This window comes from Garra rufa, chromosome 13 (assembly GCF_049309525.1).
Source record: "Garra rufa chromosome 13, GarRuf1.0, whole genome shotgun sequence".
NCBI classification, from domain to species: Eukaryota; Metazoa; Chordata; class Actinopteri; order Cypriniformes; family Cyprinidae; genus Garra; species Garra rufa.
Window position 1 is genome coordinate 42,183,590 of NC_133373.1, and position 19,210 is coordinate 42,202,799.

The 19,210-nt window shown below is 33.2% G+C and overlaps 1 protein-coding gene across 1 annotated transcript in view; it reads left to right on the top strand.

Moving 5' to 3' along the window:
• Positions 1-19,210, top strand: part of atad2b (ATPase family AAA domain containing 2B) — a 120,046-nt gene that overhangs the window by 16,738 nt on the left and 84,098 nt on the right. The window contains exons 12-19 of the mRNA XM_073852830.1: positions 12-186; positions 1,393-1,481; positions 1,743-1,902; positions 3,954-4,044; positions 5,611-5,922; positions 7,198-7,342; positions 7,984-8,170; positions 8,342-8,527. Of these exons, the coding sequence (XP_073708931.1) occupies positions 12-186; positions 1,393-1,481; positions 1,743-1,902; positions 3,954-4,044; positions 5,611-5,922; positions 7,198-7,342; positions 7,984-8,170; positions 8,342-8,527 (1,345 nt within the window). The remainder of the gene's footprint in view (positions 1-11; positions 187-1,392; positions 1,482-1,742; positions 1,903-3,953; positions 4,045-5,610; positions 5,923-7,197; positions 7,343-7,983; positions 8,171-8,341; positions 8,528-19,210) is intronic.

Genomic DNA, 19,210 nt, shown 5'->3' on the forward strand with positions numbered 1-19,210 from the left:
TGTCATTGCAGAGGATGTCTGTTTTATGGGCCTCCAGGAACTGGGAAGACGCTGGTGGCACGGGCTTTGGCCAATGAATGCAGTCAGGGTGACAGGAAGGTGTCTTTTTTCATGCGCAAGGGCGCCGACTGCCTCAGCAAATGGGTGGGAGAGTCTGAACGACAGCTCCGCCTACTTTTTGACCAGGTAAGCTTGTAGACGACCTCACAATCCTGACCCTAGAATGACCTTGAGACTTGTTTTAAGTAAAATAATGAAAAAAAATAGATTTTTTTTTATTTGTATAATAGATATTATTATGTTGTAAAACGTCTTATAAAAAGTATATTTTGCATAATCTAGTTTTTAACATCCAAAAAGTATTTGCTATATAAATATTTTATTTATTTGCATTCTATTCTATTATTATTTATTATATTTAATTCATAATTTATTTTAATTTGTTTATTGAGGCTTTGATTTCAATTTTTTTTTCTTACAAATTTTGGAATCATATAATATTATTTTATATTTTTCTCCAAAACTGAGGATATATAAATATAGTATTTATAAATATAATATATATAATACCCCAGTGTGACCTTGAGATTTTGCCCATTCCTGGATGTTAGTTTTAAGGAAAAGAATGTAAAATGTTGAAAAATAAATAAATAAATATTATATTGTAAACAAAAAAACATTTATATTGAAAATCTAGTTTTTGAAATATTTCCTATATAAATATTTTATTTATTTGTATTTTATTTTATTATTCTTTATTATTTGTATATTTATTTTATTTATAAAATAATTGTAATTTATATTTATTTATTGAGGAGTTGATTTCTTTTCTCACAAAATTTGGAACTATATAATATGTAATTTGTATATTTTTCTCCAAAATTGTGAGGAAAATGGCAAAAAAGGCAAAAAAAAATCCTATAGAAATACTCACTTTATTTGTATTTTATTTTATTTTAAATTATTAATAGTAAATATATTAATAATATTAATAATAATAAATAATATTAAATTATTAATAAATATTGATTTATTGAGTAGTGGATTTTTTTTCTCTCTCACAAATTTAGATTTTTGTGTTAAAATTAAGTTAAAATTTATATATATATAAAATGTATGTGCATATAAAAAAACCACCTTGTTTCTACTGTGAAATATTAATGCAGTTCTGAGTTCTTTTAACAATGTTAGATGTTTTTAATTTTTTGTCTTCCAAAGCTTCTTTTTGCTCTTTGTTGATTCTTGTAGAGTATCACAAGTTGTCTTTTTAGATTTAGAGTGAATCATATATCCCTATAAAACAGGTGTTGGGCTCTGTTCTCTCTCCGGCTGTTTTGAAGTGTTAGATGTGTGATTATCCATCCAGGTGATGTTTTCCTTTCCTCCTGGCAGGCATACCTCATGAGACCCTCCATCATCTTTTTCGATGAGATTGATGGCCTCGCTCCTGTTCGCTCCAGCAGGCAGGATCAAATTCACAGGTAATGCATTCGAATTAATGCGGTGAGTATTGCTAAAGGTTTCATCATCAGTATTAGAAAAGCTCCTGAAAAAATCAAGTAGTTCGATATGATTTCCACACAAAGGGTTTTGGTATTACAAGGAACATGTCATGGGAAACAAGATTCTTCTTGCTCTTTTAAAGAGTTTGATGTACTACACACGTGTACACCTCAAAACCTATTCATTCTACATTTGACGTGATTAGCCAGTCATTTTGTTTTCTCTTTTTCTTTTTTTAGCTCCATAGTGTCTACATTATTGGCATTGATGGATGGTTTGGACAGCCGGGGGGAGATAGTGGTCATCGGTGCTACAAACAGACTCGACTCTATCGACCCCGCACTCAGGAGGCCCGGGCGCTTTGACCGGGAGTTTCTGTTCAACCTGCCAGATAAAAAGGTGTGTGAATACTTTTTAACTTCGGGCGAATATTTCTCAGCCAACTGATACTCCGTGTCCCAGAGCGTCCCTGTGTCCCCCACTCAAAACCTATCCTGAAATAGTCTGACAGCTCAGTTTCAAGTCTTTTGCAGCTGGTTTGGCTACTACAGTCTTTTGCATCCTTTATATGCGATTTGATCTGATTCTGTTTGTCAAGCTCGTTGACATCTTGACAAATGGAATGCCAGTTAATTTTGATGAGATTAGTTTAGCATGCCGATCTCTGCTGATTTCACTTTCCCACTTTAGTTCATGACCAGAGTTGAAGCATTTAAAGGGAAAGTTGACCCAAATATTAAAATTCTGTCATTAGTTACTCACCGTCTTCCAAACCTTTGTTCATCTTCGGAACACAAGTATAGATATTTTTGATGAAATCCGAGAGCTTTCTGACCCTGCATAGACAGTGATGCAACTGACACACTCAAGGCCCAGAAAGTTGGTAAGGATGTTGTTAAAATAGTCCATGTGACATTAGTGGTTCAACCGTTGTGTGTCGTGGTACTCTCGTAAATGTGCATTTAAGACTGACATGGAAGAAAAGAAATTGTTGAAGTTGTTATTTTTGCTTTCTTAGTGCACATAAAGTATTTTTGTAGCTTCATAAATTACAGGGTCAGAAAGCTCTCAGTTTTCATCAGAAATATCTTAATTTGTGTTCTGAAAATGAATAAGGGTCTTGCGGGTTTGAAGCGACATGAGGGTGAGAAATTAATGACAGAATTTTTGGGTGAACCGTCCTTTTAATGTTACCTTAAAATTATTATTTTTTTTATACAGTTTAGCTAAATTTTTCACATTTTTAAGTGAAACATATTTGTCCTTTGTCCGCCATAAGGATATCAAATAGGGTGAGAGCATTAAATGCATTTGAAAAGATCAGTGTATTCTAAAAATGTTTGTTTCAAAGAATAGAGTATATAATCTGTAATGAAAAAAAAAATACATTAAATTGTAAAAATACAATACGTTTTCACTAATTAAGCCTAATTATTAACTAATTATTATGTATTTATTTGATTCAAAATGCAGCAAAAGCAAAGGTATTGTGAAATATTCTTACTATTTTAAAGTAAACGTTTTCTTTTTTAATATTTTAAAATGTATTATGATGTATATAATGTATAAATGATCCTTCAGAAATCATTCTAATATTGCTGTTCAAGAAACATTTATTATTATTATCAATATTTAAAACAGTCAATTCTTCTTTGAATAGAAGAACCAAAGATCAGCATTTATCTGAAACCAAAATAACTTTTTTAGAGAAAGAAATTATCGAAATTAATACTTTTTGATCTTTAAGATGCTTTAAATTGATCAAAAGTGATGATAAAGACATTTATAATGTTACAGAAGATTTCTATTTCAGATAAATACTGTTCTTCTGAACTTTCTATTCAACAAAGAAACAAAAAAAATACTACTACAGCTACTCAGCTGTTTTCAACAATAATAATAAATGTTTGAGCAGTAAATCAGAATATTAGAATGATTTCTGAAGGATCATGTGACTCGAGTAATAATGCTAAAAATAGCTTTGAAATCACAGGAATAAATTAGATTTTAAAATATATTCAAATGGAAAACAGTTTTTTTAAATAATAAAAATATTACAAAATTTTACTGTTTTTGCTGTACTTCGGATAAAATAAGAGACGTCTTAAAAAACCATTAAAAATTATACGAGATCAGCTAGATCAGTTTACACTTCTAAACTAGAACACAACTTATATAATTGTCAAACATATTTACACCCAATATTGTGTGCATCATCTATGCCTGAGCTTTTTTTTTGAGGTTGTTGTAATATATGAGGTCATCTCTGTGCTGGTCTAATTTCTGGATGCGTATGTAGTTTGTCTTCACAGCAGGGTGCTGGCTAATCAGATGTTAGCTCTTATGTTTTCACCAGCCCCTTTAAGTGTTTACGATCAAAACAGTTTTGCTGTGTGTTTTGAAGTGCCTTGTTTTATCTGTACACTGTCTGTGTTTATGCTCATCTACAGGCTCGAAAGCACATTCTGGAAATCCACACCAGGGACTGGAGCCCTAAGCTAGCTGGACCCTTCATAGATGAGCTAGCTGAGAAATGTGTTGGTGAGATTGACGCAAAAGTGATGCTATAGCTGAACCCAACTAGTTGCAGCATGAACACATTTTGGGTTTCAAGTTCTTTCTTCACTGATAGTGAAATGCTGTGCAAAGTAGCAAAATCAAAGGCAATCAGAACTTATTAATCTATATTGAAAGTCAGTGAGCTATTACTACTTGATTTCTCTGAACCATAGAAGTGTTTTGATGTAAGATGGAAGATGAAACATAAAGAAACAAATGTTAATCCAATAATCAGATCATTTGCCAGTTTTCACGCAGATTGTTCAACAGATTTAATTATTTAATGTACAAACTTGACTCACTGAAGCATTGTATTTGCTTTAAAATCTTTAATATCTTTTTGTTTTCCCAAATATACAATTTGTTGAATGGGACACTGTATTAATATTTTCTCTGTAAGCATTTTGTCAACTTAGAATAGAATAAATAAAAAAGTTTATTATTATTATTATTATAATTATTGTTAGTAAAATAATAAATGAAGTCTTAGGTTACATCTAGTATCTAAAATCTAATATAAACAATGAAAATAATCAGTTTTCCACTATATAGTTTATTTTAATTTATTTATTAATTGAGAGGATTTATATATATATTTTTTGCCATAATTTTTGGAAGTATATAATATGTAATATATTAATATTTTTTATTAATTATGAAAAATGGATACAAAATATGTTACTGTTTTACACAAGTGTCAACATTTGTTCAACAGTTTTTATTATTATTATTTAATTTAAAAGCTTATTAAACCTACATTGAAAATCTAGTATCGGAAATCTAATATAAACCATAAAATAATTAGTTTTCCACTAGTGAAAATAAATATTATTATTTTATTTATAGTTTATTTGAATTAATATTTATTCATTGAGGAGAAGATTTTTATATATTTTTCCCACAATTTTTGGAAGTGTATAATATGTAATATATTTTTTTAATTGTAAAATTATTTTTTTCATAATTTTTTTTTTTTACCTTGTTTTACACAAGTGTCAATATTTTTTTATTATTATTATTATTATTATTAATAATAATATTATTATTATTAATAATAATATTATTGTTATTTAATAATTGTGAAAATAAAATAAATATATAACACCACACAGCATGACTGAACCTACCTTTTACGATTTTTTTTCATGAAAATATCTGCTTGTTTCCACTGTAGTCTTTTCTTTAAACTGTTTTTAAGCAATCCAATCCTTCTCTATTTTCCTTTTAAAATTTTTATTTAGATCTTTTTTTTAACCATTAAGTGGAATCCAGAAAAAGGAAAACGAAAAAACAATTTTTTTTTTAAATCTAAATAGAAAAAATAGAATTTCTAAAAAATAAAATATTTAATGTTATATTTTTTCATATATTTTTTTTATTTAACTTTTTATCAATTTATTTTGTGTAATTATGCAACTAATAACTTATGCAACTAACAACTAATACATTTTTTAATTTAGTTATTTACACATTTTTTTTAACTGTATTAAAGGTGGTAACACAGTGATATTCTTGTCCAGATATATGCCTAACTCTGCTGTGTCTCAGGTTACTGTGGGGCTGACATCAAAGCACTTTGCACGGAGGCTGCGCTAGCGGCTCTGCGGCGGCGCTATCCTCAGATCTACGGCAGCAGCCAGCGTTATCGGCTGGACGTGGGCTCCATCGTTTTGGGGCCGCAGGACTTTGGTCGTGCTCTGCGCTCCATAGTACCTGCGGGTCAAAGGGCCTTGGCTCCACCCGGCCAGGCCCTTTCCTGCGTGTTGAAGCCCTTGCTGGACCCCACGCTGGCCCAAATGCTGACCTGCCTGATGCGAGTCTTCCCCCACGCAGAGCTCCTGCACAGGGAACACACACACGGTATGCCCTCAATTTCCTGCTGTTGGATTTTTTTTGTTCAGTGAGTTAATTCAGCTATACATCACAGGTACAAAAAATGCTTTAATTAGCTTTTTCCCTTTGCCCTTCTTTTCTCATTTAGGCATTTCGTCATCCATTCAGGGCTATTTTTTTGCGCCTTACATACAGCGCTTTATAATTACCACCTCATATTTCTTCTGGGAATAGAATTTTCCCAGTGTTTTTAATGAGTGCTCTCTTTGTAATAAGTCATGTGACTCATCCCATCATTTAGTCCTGAGCTTTCCTCTACTGTAATTATACTGTTAAACTGCTTGTTTTAAGAGAAACTTAATATGTTAGTGATGGATTGACTACTAGTGAGATGTTTTAGTTTTTCTGGATTGAGTGTGTTCATCTGCGTATTTATTTTATTCAGAAGTTTAATGAAATTTGCAAACCAGAATTGACCATTTTGTTGGTGTAGGTGAATAATATTGAGCATATTTTATACATAGTTGATTTTTCAATTAGTCAAGTATTTTTCCTCTAGAATGATTTTAACTTTTTAATCTTTAAAGTTTTACCAAATTGATTTCACATTTTTGTGCCTCATTACTTTAATAAAAAAATAATAATCAAGAGAGAGAGAACTTGAGAGTTGAGAACAGTGGTGATCAGTATAATTTAACACAGTATTATATTATTATTGTTGTATAATTGTAGTAAATAATATAATATTTTGTACAGTGGGGTCCAAATGTTTTAGACTACATTACAAACCTGGAATTTTTTTTTTAAAGCATTAATTTATCTATTTGTTTTTTTCCCCCGGGTGCAACTTTTTTTTTCTCACACCCCACAAACATATTTTTTGTATTTTATGTAATATTTTCTGGGGTCTTTTATAGTTTATTTTTTTATTTAAAATCTCTCTCCGAGTTTTTTTTTTTCTCCAAGCGCAACATTTTTCTGAGCAAAATGTCATGACACCCCACAAACATATTTTTTTTTTATATTTTATTATTTTATGTAATATTTAAAAAAAAAATGCATTTATTTATTTTTATTTAAGTGCAAATTTTTCCTTTTATTTTTCCTTTTTTTAAATTTATTATTATTGAGGGAAAGGTGGAATTAAATAAAACATAAGATAAAATAAGAAAAATCCCTCATTTATTTATTATTAATTTTTAAATCAATTAAATATTCAATTATTTTACTAAATATTTACATATTTAAAGTAACTTTCCCCAAGACTATCAGTGTAAATAAGTTGTTTCTCTGTGATTTCAGACACTGACAATCATCTGCTGGTGGAGGACTCGTTTAGCGAGGACGAGGAATATCTTGGTGCTCCTTCCATTTACGAAACTCAGTCAGGATCGCCGAAGAAAGCAGCTTCCTGCACAACCCATAAACCCTTTCTCCACTTTACCGCGTGAGTCAATTGAATTCAAAAACAACTCCTCAGCACAATTTATTCAGTACACCATGAGACACCCTTTATTTATTATGCTTAAGTTGAAATTGTAATATTACATAGTTTTAATTGTAATGTTAAAAAGTCCCTTAACTTGAAGGGCTTTGTATGATCAAGTCAGATGCTGTGTTTTGCTGCCATCTGTTGGAAAGCTCCAGGACTGACAGTCAGCACTGAAGACCTACTTCAATCGCGTTTGCATTGATTTGTTCTTCATGCTTCAGTAAAACTGTGTTTTATAGCATTAGCCCGTGATCATCAATACTTGCAGCTCCTCACACTTAAATGAGATGTGGGCAAGTGGTTCATCTTAATATATTAATATACAGTATAGCTGTCAAATGCATGAAAATTTGTCCTCCCTAAAGAGCTGCCAACTTTATCAATTACCATCTTTATCTCTCTTCATTATTGGAGTTTTATTTATCCGTCATAGTTTCATTCCACTTGTCAGCGACTCTTTATAATTGAAAAACTAAGGCTGTTTTTCAAAACTATTGTGTAGACCAGCATTTCAGTGCAGTTTCAAATGATTTTACTGTTTCTAACTCGTCTAGACAGATAGATGAAAACATAGTGACCTCTTCTCTTTGTTTCAGTTCTGCCTACCAGCAGCCCACCTCGTACCGGCCACGGCTGCTGCTGACGGGACCCCAGGGCGCGGGCCAGAGCACACACCTGGCCCCTGCTGTGCTGCACCACCTGGAGAAGTTCACTGTGCACCGTCTCGACCTTCCCACGCTATACTCCGTCAGTGCCAAAACCCCAGAGGAATCCTGCGCTCAGGCAAGCCAAAACACACCATCATCACTTTTAAAAACTTCACATGTCCAGTGTGTGGTGCTGTGGGCTTATAGTATTATTGTTGTGCTTTAGATGCGTCAGCGCACCCTATCTGCCTTGTTTTTTTTACATAATGGTGAATGGGGTCATTTGTAACTTCCGATGTGTGTTTAGGTGTTTCGTGAGGCTCGGCGGTGTGTACCCAGCATCATCTACATGCCTCACATCAGTGACTGGTGGGAAGCCATCAGTGAGACGGTCAAGAGCAGCTTCCTCACGCTCCTGCAGGATGTACCCTCATTCACACCGGTCCTCATCCTCGCCACAGCAGAGACCGTCTACCAGCAGCTCCCTGACGAGGTGACCAATCAGTTCCCTGAACATACCTCTAACCCTAAATACACCTTTTTGCGTAACAATTTATGATGTGAATATATGTCTTGTTATGGAGAAAAGGGTGAGGTGTTTTTTTTTTTTTTCTATCCCTCTAAGGAATTTGCATGAAAGTCGTTTGAATGCATGAATGTGTGCCATTCATATTATGTGAAGGGTAAACGTATTATTATAATTGTATTTTAATTAAATATCAATATTATTATTATTGATCAATATTATAATTATAAAAAATGTTGATTAGTATTTTTAAAGTATTTTTTAAAAAGAAATATTCTTATTTTTATTTTTATTTTTTAGATTTATTTTGCCATTTTATGTATATGAGTCAGGAAGCTAAGTGGGAGAGAGAGGGGGGTGGGACCGGGAAAGACCAGCAAACGGGACCCGAACCCGGGACGCCCAAATGCAACAGTGAACAAAAGCTGAACAAAATTACACACTGGGCCGAAGGCCGATTATCGAACACGGTTTTTCGTGTTTTCCCCCCATGTATTTTGCCAATTATTTCACCAAAATAAATAGCCAATATTTGCTTTTTACAGTTTTGTCTTGCTTTTCAAAGAAAAAAATCTATTACAAAACAACAGTTTTAAAATATTTATTTAACACTGAACATTTTTAACATTCTAGTAGACATTATAGCCCACCAGCAAAGCACAATTTAACTTAAAATGAATAAGTAAAATAATATTCTTTGGCCATTTTTAATGGCATGTGTTTTTAATGTACAAATAAATGCAGCCTTGCTGAGCAAAGTTGAATGTTATAATAATTTAATAATAATAATTAATAGAGCTGTTGAAAATTATTATTATTTTTGTGTTACTTTTTTATTTTATTTTACAATACAATTACAATACTAACATTTATGAATGTTGACTTTTATTTTGTCGGAAACCCGCAAGAAGACCTCAGTACTACTATTTGCTGACATCAGCAGATTTATGAATGATTCTCATCACGCAGATTTTCCTCGTGCTTTTGACTTTGAACCCTGGCTAATAAGCTTTTGCAGCACTTTTAGAATACATACAATTTGTGCGTGTATTAGACAAAATAACGTTCTGTATTTATTTACTAATGGTTATAGCATTTATTGCTTGGATTTCCAGATAAAATGGACAGAATTTGAATGTTGGGAGTTTGTGCCTAAGGTTTGATTTGAATTCTTTGCTGCTAGTTTCTAATTTCTTTCTTTCTAGAATGAAAGATCTATCTTTGTGCAGTAAACTATTTTTTGGGATCAGGCCGAACACCAAAACACATGGAATGGGAGAGGTGCCTGTTTGTGAATTTGGGGACCCATCGTCACTTTTGAACAATGAAAAGCATCCTTGCTAAATAAAAGTATTATTTCTTTAACCCACCCCCCACACACATACACAAAATAAATATATACAGGGGATATATTCAGATTTTGGTAGCTCAAATTAATTAGCCCAAATAAAAAAAAAGACTTTTTTTAAAAAATATAGGAAATCAGACAGGAGTCTGATTGTCAGTCAAAAATATTTTCAATTTTATTTCACTATTTACAGGGTATCTGCAGAATTTTCAAAAATCAATTTTAGGCTATTTATGAACATTTTCAAGAGTTGCCACAAGTAAAATGAACACAGTATGAGTTGGATAATGTCTACGATAACATATAAAGTCATAAAATGACAGTTTAGATACAGGTTTTCACAAAAAGTTTTTTTTTATACCATGCCATTTTAGCCTTTAAATCATTAAAAGGGATAAATCAAGCATATAAATTATTATATTTATTTAAAACATACATTTTACTGTCTTAATTGTTTAGATTTTTAGAAGGCACATTAACTTCTTTCACATTTACAAATTTGTTTGCTGTGTAAAAACAACTGTAGGACCTCTTGAAATTATAATTAACTTTTCTCATAACGTATTTAATGTATTAAAACTTTTTATGGCCTTAAATTAAATTAAGGACCTGCGGGAGATCTGTATTATTATGTATACTTATAATAGGAATAATATAATAATAATAAACGTTTCTTGAACAGCAAATCTGCATATTAGAATGATTTTGGAAGGATCATTTGACACTAAAGACTGGAGTAATTGTGCTGAAAATTTAGGTCACAGGAATAAATTACATTTTAAAATATTTTAGAATAGAAAGCAGTTATTTTAAATAGTACAAATATTTCACAATATTACTGCTTTTGTTGTATTTTGGATCAAATAGAGAAGTCAAATAGAATAAAAAGAAGTCTATGTAAAATTAAGTTTCGCACATGCAGTTGAACAAGAAATGTGTCGACTATATATCTATATATCTATATATCTATATATCTATCTATATCTATATCTATATATATATATATATATATATATATATATATATATATATATATATAAATAGAGAGAGAGAGAGAGAGAAAGACTTTTCTACCATGCTATAGGCCTAAACCTTTTCTCTGTTAATTTTCTTTTTGACTTTTTGTCCCCCTGTTCTCCTTTTTCTTTAAGGCCTGACCTGTACCCGTCATTCCCTTTCTATTCTTTTCTAGTCCTTAAGCGCACCAGGGGCATTAAAATCAATTCTCAAAGACATGGCAGGAAGAGCATGTGAGAAAAGTCTTTAAAATAAAAGAGGGAGCGAGAGGGTGGAAGGAAGAGATAAGTAATGCAGTCTGAAGTCACACAACCCCCCCCCAAAAAAACCTCTCTCTCTTAATTATGCTGACGGGGAGTCACTCTGGCAGCACTGTGGTTTCACCTCGCAATCCCACATCAAGCGCCTCCAGCGGCTCATGCTGTGCGCCCCATGCATCCCAGGGTACGTCGCTGGGCGACTGGTGATTGGCTGGTGGCGAAGCCCTTGATCATAGCCCCTGCTGAAAAGACTGATGCCCACCGGGAGGGCACGAGAGTGTTTAGAATAAAAGCATTAATGTTATTGACATGCCCGTCTCTAGCTCGCTCTCTTCCTGCAAGGTGTGTTCATTAAAGCCTGTCTCGTTTCTCTGAGGGAAAGACACATGTTTAATTGATAGTAGACGAGGATGGGTTGGTTATTGCACCCTCTATGTTGTGCTGGGTTCAGTCACACTTGTTTTTTTGTTTTCTCATGTGCTTTGAAAATTTGACTCGACTTTCAATGTTGAATGACCTCTTTGAAGACCCCTGTGGTGTCTTGATGTTGAAATTTTACCTATATGACAGTGTTTGGATTATTTAAAAAAAATTTTTTTACTTACTTACTTTTTACTTACTTTTTTTACTTTAAAATTTAATTTTTGTTAACTAATTTGCTGTTAAATTGTGTAAGACATGCTTATATATATAAAAAATATATATACATTTAACCATTAAAGCAGAGCCTAAAGAAAAAAATAAATAAATGGAATTTGGGATTTTTTTTTATTTATTTATTTTTACATTAGTCTTAGTCAGTGTTTGATATACTGGCCAATACTAAATATTTAAGTGCGTGTTTTCCTATATTTTTATGTTTTTAGATTACCTTTTCCATCATGTTATGCTCACGTAAAGTTAATCTTTCAAAAAAAAAGTTTAGTTTAATAACTGTTAAATATCATTAGCGAACCCCAAAATGAATTTAAAATTTTCATGCTGTGCGTTCTTAATTCCAACTATAAAATGATTTAATTTATTTTCACTTTATTTTTAGTTGTTTTATTTTTAATTTTAGACAAAATAGTATCATTTTGGCCATTAATTAGTTATTGGCCTATAATTAATTTTATGGACTGTTTATTTGTAGTTATTATTATTTAACTACAAATAATGATTAACTTATCATCGACCATATATATATATATATATATATATATATATCTATATCTCGGTATTAAATCGGTAAATTTGTAATTTCACCTCAGAAAGAACTTTCCATTTTTGGCTGACTTCATCTACCCAACACTGTCTAGTGTTAACCAATAGCCCCACAGCTATTTAGGCATCTCTTGCAAATCCTGGTTAAAAAGCTTTCTCAAAGTGTGTGAGCCGTGTTCCTCCAAAGTCTTGCTCTGCTTCCATTGTGGTGCAGAACGCCCACTTTTCATGATCCAATCCATCTCTAATGGATACTAGCAAGTCCCGCCCTACATTTTCATTTAGTTATTCACTTTTGTCCTTGTTTGAATCAGTAGTATGTTGTAGTGTGGAAGCAAAATGGGTTGCGAATGTGATTTCATGTTGACTTCAACCCCAAGTTTTGACAACCACAGAAGATCTGAAGTGGCTTTGAATGGTGGAGTGGGCAAATACAGAGAATCGGCCGTTTGAATCCACAAAGCTTGTTCCCGCTTTGAAACGTACCCCAAGGCCCCTTCAGTGGAATCGTACCATCCTCGCTCTGAATCGTACCACCCTTACCCTGGTGCGAGCGTAGTCTCTTCATCCGGGCAGGGGGTCCTGCGCTAAAGCCACGATCAATACTGGAGCTTCACAGTAACACACCGCGAGAGCTCCTACGGTCAGATTCTCCCCTAGAATAAACCATCCCGACCTCTCCCACTCACGAACACTTGAATCCAGGGCCTCTGAGATTCGGGTATAGAGAGCTTGTGTGTAGAATTCAGAAAGGATCAGGAAGTGTTTGGCCTTCACTGATGTCAGCAGGTAGTTATATAAAGTACCTGCTAGTCCTGCTTTAGAATAAGATGGATATGCACTTACCTGTATTGATAAATAAACTTTAAAAGTAACCCTTGGGAAAAGTACAGGTGCGTAAAGGGGTCATCAGATGGATAACTAACTTTTACATGTTGTTTGAACACTAATGTATGTTGGTAGTTTGTGAACACAACCACCCTACAATGATACAATTCCACCCAGTGGTATTTTTTTTTAATCTTTAAAAGTAATAAACCCTTTTTAAAATCTGGTCATTCTCAGCTTCTTGTCATTGTGACGAAACACAGTTTGTGTTTGACATTAGCGTCTTACCTTAGACCCGCCCTCACCGAGCTGAAACAGTCCGAATACGATCGCCATTGTGTCGACTCAGGTGCAGAGGAAGACTAATTGAGTGATTGAGGTGTTCTGTTGTTGGATGTAATAGTAGTAAATAGTCATTTACTCCCGACATCTGAGCCGCTGAAGACGCAAAGGATTAGCATTACTTTCGGTTTTAAAAGGAAAGCTCTGATCCTGATCTACATATGCATCTATGTTCGTGTGAATCATTCGTGATGCAGCTTCACCCACAGCAGAAGTGAGTATAAGGGTTTTTTATGCATCTTTGCAAATAGCCTTTCTTAATAATGTGCTTGTTGGCAAGTTTGGCCAACGCAGCTAAATGCGGTTAAATGCAGCTAAATGTGGCTAAAGTAAACATTACACCTCATAATCCCACAGCAGAGAGGGGCGGGGCGAGCAGAGCTCATTTGCATTTAAAGGGCCCATGCAATAAAATGAGCTGATATTTCTTGAGGGTGTTTTTTTACACTACTATTGAGAATTTTTAACCAAAGTATATTACAGACTTTTTATTAAGACCCTAAAGATTCATATGAACTTGTGGAAAATGGGCATCCAATGACCCCTTTAAGTGACTTACGGTTGCGTGGATGAATATGATGGTTTCTGGAATCTGTTGAGTTTATCTGTGCTCAACTGTGATCTTTCAATCAGAGTAAATCTTACTAGCTAGTATCCTGCCAAATTAAACCTGACTAAATCTAAAATTTTGTTGCATGTTTATTGTAGCCATATTGACATGGGGTAAGACGAATAACATTTTTTTATTAATTTATTTTTATTTAAATCAGTAATGATATTTTGTTAATTCCTGCGAAGTATTACCATGATTTGAGGAAAAAACACATTCTCTGGTCATTAATATTTTTTTTTGTAATGCTCCAGGTTTGCTTTTATGTGTTTGTAGGGCTGTACTGTTTCCTGCAATTTTGATTTGTTGATACATTTTGTGACAATAATAATAATAATAATAATAATAATAATAATAATAATAATAATGTTATTATTATTATTATTATTGTTATTATTATTGCTGCTACTTATAAAAAAATACAAAGTATTTAATAATAATAACTGTAATTTACAGTACACAGTAAAAGGTTTGTACTGATATTTATAGTTTCAATTTCTTCATTTTCATACGTTAAACCATTTTTAAAAAAAATGTAAATCAGTAATGATATTTTGTTAATTTCTGCAAAATATTACAATGATTTGAGGGAAAAAAGTATGGACAAAAGTAAATAATAGTAATAATAATAATAATAATTATTATTATTATTACTACTACTTATAAATAAAAATACAAATAATTGTAATATTTCACTGTAATTTTAAAAGATCGTTTTATAATATACTATTTATGGCTTTCATTTCTTCATTTTCAAATGTTAAACCATTTTTTTTTTTCATGTAAATAACAAAATATTACCCTGATATTAAAGACAAAAAAAGAATTCTCTGGTCAAAATAAGTAAATTAATTAGTTATTAATTTTTATAAAGATCCAGGTTTGATGTACGTGTTTGTAGGGCTGTAGATGTGATTTGTCGATTAATTTTGGGTCAGTGCTTATTTTTTATTATTTTTATTATTACTGCTACTTCTAAATAAAAAAAATAAAAATAATGAATATTGCAATTGTAATATTTACTGTAAAACCTGAGTATTTAATAATAATCATTTTAATATATAGCACGTAGTAAAAGTCAATACTGATATTTATGGCTTTAATTTCATTTTCAAATGTTAAACCATAAATAAAAAAAATTATGTAGTCAGGCAATGATATTTTGTTAATTTTAGCAAAATATTACCATGATTTGAAGAAAAAAATAATTATCTGGTCAAAAGTAATTTAAATAATTAATTATTATTATTATTATTTTTTTTTTTTCATAAAGCTCCAGGTTTGCTGTAGGTGTTGTTTTTTGCGTTTGAGTTCAATATTGAACTTTGTGATTTGTCGATATTTCACTCTCAAATAAAAAAAAAACAATCGTTCATTAATAATATTTTTAATTTACAGTATTACAGGTCAATACTTATATTAATGGCTGTATTTAATTTATTCATTTTTACACTTTAAACCCATTTTTTGGGGCAGAACGCCATTAAAGCTTCTTTTGTTGACAACAGCTGGTTTATGAGTGCTTCTCATTAAAAGTTTGGGAAGATAGTTGACGCGTGTTGTGTTTCCAAATGCGTGCTATAAGCATCCCAAACTCATTTGTTGTTCATGTGAAGCAACATTTATTGTGAAGTGAGCCTTTGTGATTTGACAAAATATAATCACAATATAGCTTAGAGTATTTCCATTAATCGCGCAGCCCTATTTAAAAAACAAAACAAAAAAAACCACAGTGTACCTTTAAGTGTTAAAATTATAAGTCAGTTTGCATGAGCTGATCATAAATGTGTTGTTGATTCAGCAACTCCATTTTGATTTAGACCAGGTTGCTTTGAAAGTTATTTCAACCAGTTTTTTTTTAAACAAGAAAGTGTCACTCATTCTCTCCTTCCTTTTCTCAAGTTAATTATACTATTAATTGTACGAAATTAACATGCTGACAGATGTAGTTGCAATATTTAAAAAACTGGCATACCTTACTAACAATTTTTTGTTCCGTACACCTCAAGTAGGTCTTAAGTGAGAAGATATTGAACCTACTTTGGTTCGAGATTTAAAAAGGTCCATTAGCCCGGAGCTTATCCGCATTAAGCGCAACCCAAATATGCAAAGTAGAAGCTCGAGAACAGTTTGCACTGGCCTTCGGCTTCTGGCACGTTCAGCGAGACAGCTGTCCTCTCTGCGGCGCTGCGCGTCAGGGGTGAGGCCTCCGATAAATTAAAAGAAACGGGAACAAAGTAACCACTAAAAATCTCTCAACTCGTCCGTTCCCTCGCATTTCTTAAAGAGAGAGATGTAGAGCCAGATGCCAGTTCCGTCTGTAAACAGCATCTGCAGTGGGGGCAGGTGGTATAGATCACAGGAAGGAGGTACGTGCCCCTGCGCTCGGGTGCGGGATGAGTTTAGGCTCATACCAGCATGTGTAGGAGAAATGCCAGCAGTCAGCTCCAGCAGTGTAAGGTTACACCTCCGTGTGCACTTGTTAGTTCACTAATAACACCTTCAGGGTCTGCATTGAGCAGCCTGATGTCTTTTTATCTGTCTTTGTAATATTGGCTTTTTTGTGAATTGGATAATGCTCAGTAATAAAACAAACTATATATATACTGCTGTTCAAAAGTTTGTTCTGCTCATCAAGGCTGTGTTCATTTGATTAAAAATTCTTGTAAATATTATTACAATTTAAAATAGTGATTTTCTATTTTAGTATACTTTAAAATATAATTTATTCCTGTGATGCAAAGCTGAATTTTCGGCATCATTACTCCAGTCTTCAGTGCATGTTTTTTTGACCTTTTCATTCATCAAAGTATCCTAAGAAAGTATCAGTTTCAAAAAAATATAACCGTTTCCAACATTGATTATAAATCGGCATATTAGAATGATTTCTGAAGGATCATATGACACTGAAAACTGGAGTAATGGTGCTGGAAATTCAGCTTTTCATCACAGAAATAAATTATAATTTAAAGTATATTAAAATAGAAAACTGTTATTTTAAATTGCAATAATATTTCATAATTTTTAGGGCTGTCCCCGAATAGTCGAAGATTCGATGCATCGATATGCGGAGCCTGATTCGACCACCGATCTCACAGTCGAATCTTCGCGGGTGAAACGAGCATCATACCATTTTGGCAATATGGGGTGCTCAATGTCTAATTGCACACAGAACTACTGGTTTGTACGTTATATTACGTTATATACAGCCTTTGATTATGATAATGCAGTAAAAACAAAAGTGAAAAGAAAGAAGCGTTCAATAAATATTTTTAATGTGTTTGTGAATAAATCTAACCACCCCTGTGACAGATTTAATTTTCACTTGCCCTGATCCATGATGAGATGCGGACCATCTTGACGGCAGGGATTAGGCGGCGATCACACCGAACGCGTTTTTGCAATTGGAGGCGCCTCTTTTGAATGGGAAGCCAAACAACCCAAAAGTGGGACGAAACAGCGCGGTATTAAAGTGCTCGCGCCGCGCTGACATGTCATCTGAGCGGCCCAATGAACCGAGCCGCGCGTCCCACTCGACAGCGCAGGGAAGACGTGTTTGCTAGCGCCACCCAATGGGCAGCGCGGCGCTGACAAACACCAGAAGTGGGGCGGGACTTGCTGGTTTCATTGTAATCTCAAACGCCATTGGTTGCCTCCTCTATTCCGGAAGTCAGTCAAGTTAATAAGCTTAATGTTGTATGAAAAATTAAAATATAACCTTTAACCATTCCAATAACCGTAGAAATGAGTCATTACAACCTAAAAAGAGGGTTTATGTCCTGGGTTTATGGGTTATTAGTTATTATAGAAAATATGCAATACTGTCAAGGCTAATCTGTGCGCAATGTAGACAGCATTCAAAATAAGTTAACAATAAATATTACATAAAGTACATTAAATAAAATAAGCCTACAATAAACATGTATGCGCCCCCCGCGCCTCGCGTTTTTGCAGGAGCGCTCCGAGCGCCTGAAGTTGAAAAAAAAAAAAATCAACTCTGAGCGGAAAAACGCCCAACGTCATTCGCGTTCCATTGTCCAATCGAATGAATGGAGAGGCGGGCCTTCTGTTGTGATGGTGAAAGTTTACCGTTGCTTCAAAAGTCCGGAGACTGCAAGAAATGGAGGAGAAACCTTTGGTGTCTATCGTGGGTAACCAGGAGCTGTATTATTTAGGGTTTCTGCTAATATGACAGTTTACTTAACAGCAAAAAACTAAGATTTTAGAGCGTTCGCGCTATAATCCTTTGACTGACAGGACAGCTGTTTCGGTCGTTGCTTAGCAAAAAAGGCAGTGCTGTGCGCCTCGCGTTTTTAGAACTAAAAGACGCGTTCTGTGTTTTTATTTAAACCTAAATAAGTTCGTCTGTCAGTTGGCAGGCAGTTTTGGTCGCTTTATTAAAAGTTGTTGCTGTGTGCAGTGTGTAAAATAAAATAAAAACTGTTTTACCCTCCTGCTGACTATAGTGTCGTGCCCCTCCCAACCCATTCACACACACACATAGGCCTAGATGATTCGACTATCGGTCGACTATAGAAAGATTCGAAAATTCTGATTCGACTATGAAAATTCATAGTCGGGGACAGCCCTAATAATTTTACAGCTTTCTTTCTGTATTTTTGATCAAATAAATGCAACTTTGAGGAGCATAAGAGACTTCTTTAAATAACATTAAAAATCTTAGAGATCCCAAACATTTCAACAGCTTTTGTGTACTTTAATTATATAAAGATTAAAAATCAATCAATAACTTTACAGAATCTGTCAATAACATTGGCTTTAAAAGTGATTTTTTATTTTTTTAAAAATCCAAAAAAAAAGATCACAGTTTCCAAAAAATATTAAGCAGCAAAACTGTTTTTAACATTGATAATAAATCAGCCCATTAGAATGATTTCTAAAGGACCATGTGACACTGAAGACTGCAGTGATGGCTGGTGAAAATTCAGCTTTTCAACACAGAAATAAATTATATTTTAAAGTATATTCAAATAGAAAACCTATGTCAAATTGCAATAATATTTTATAATGTTTTTGTTTTT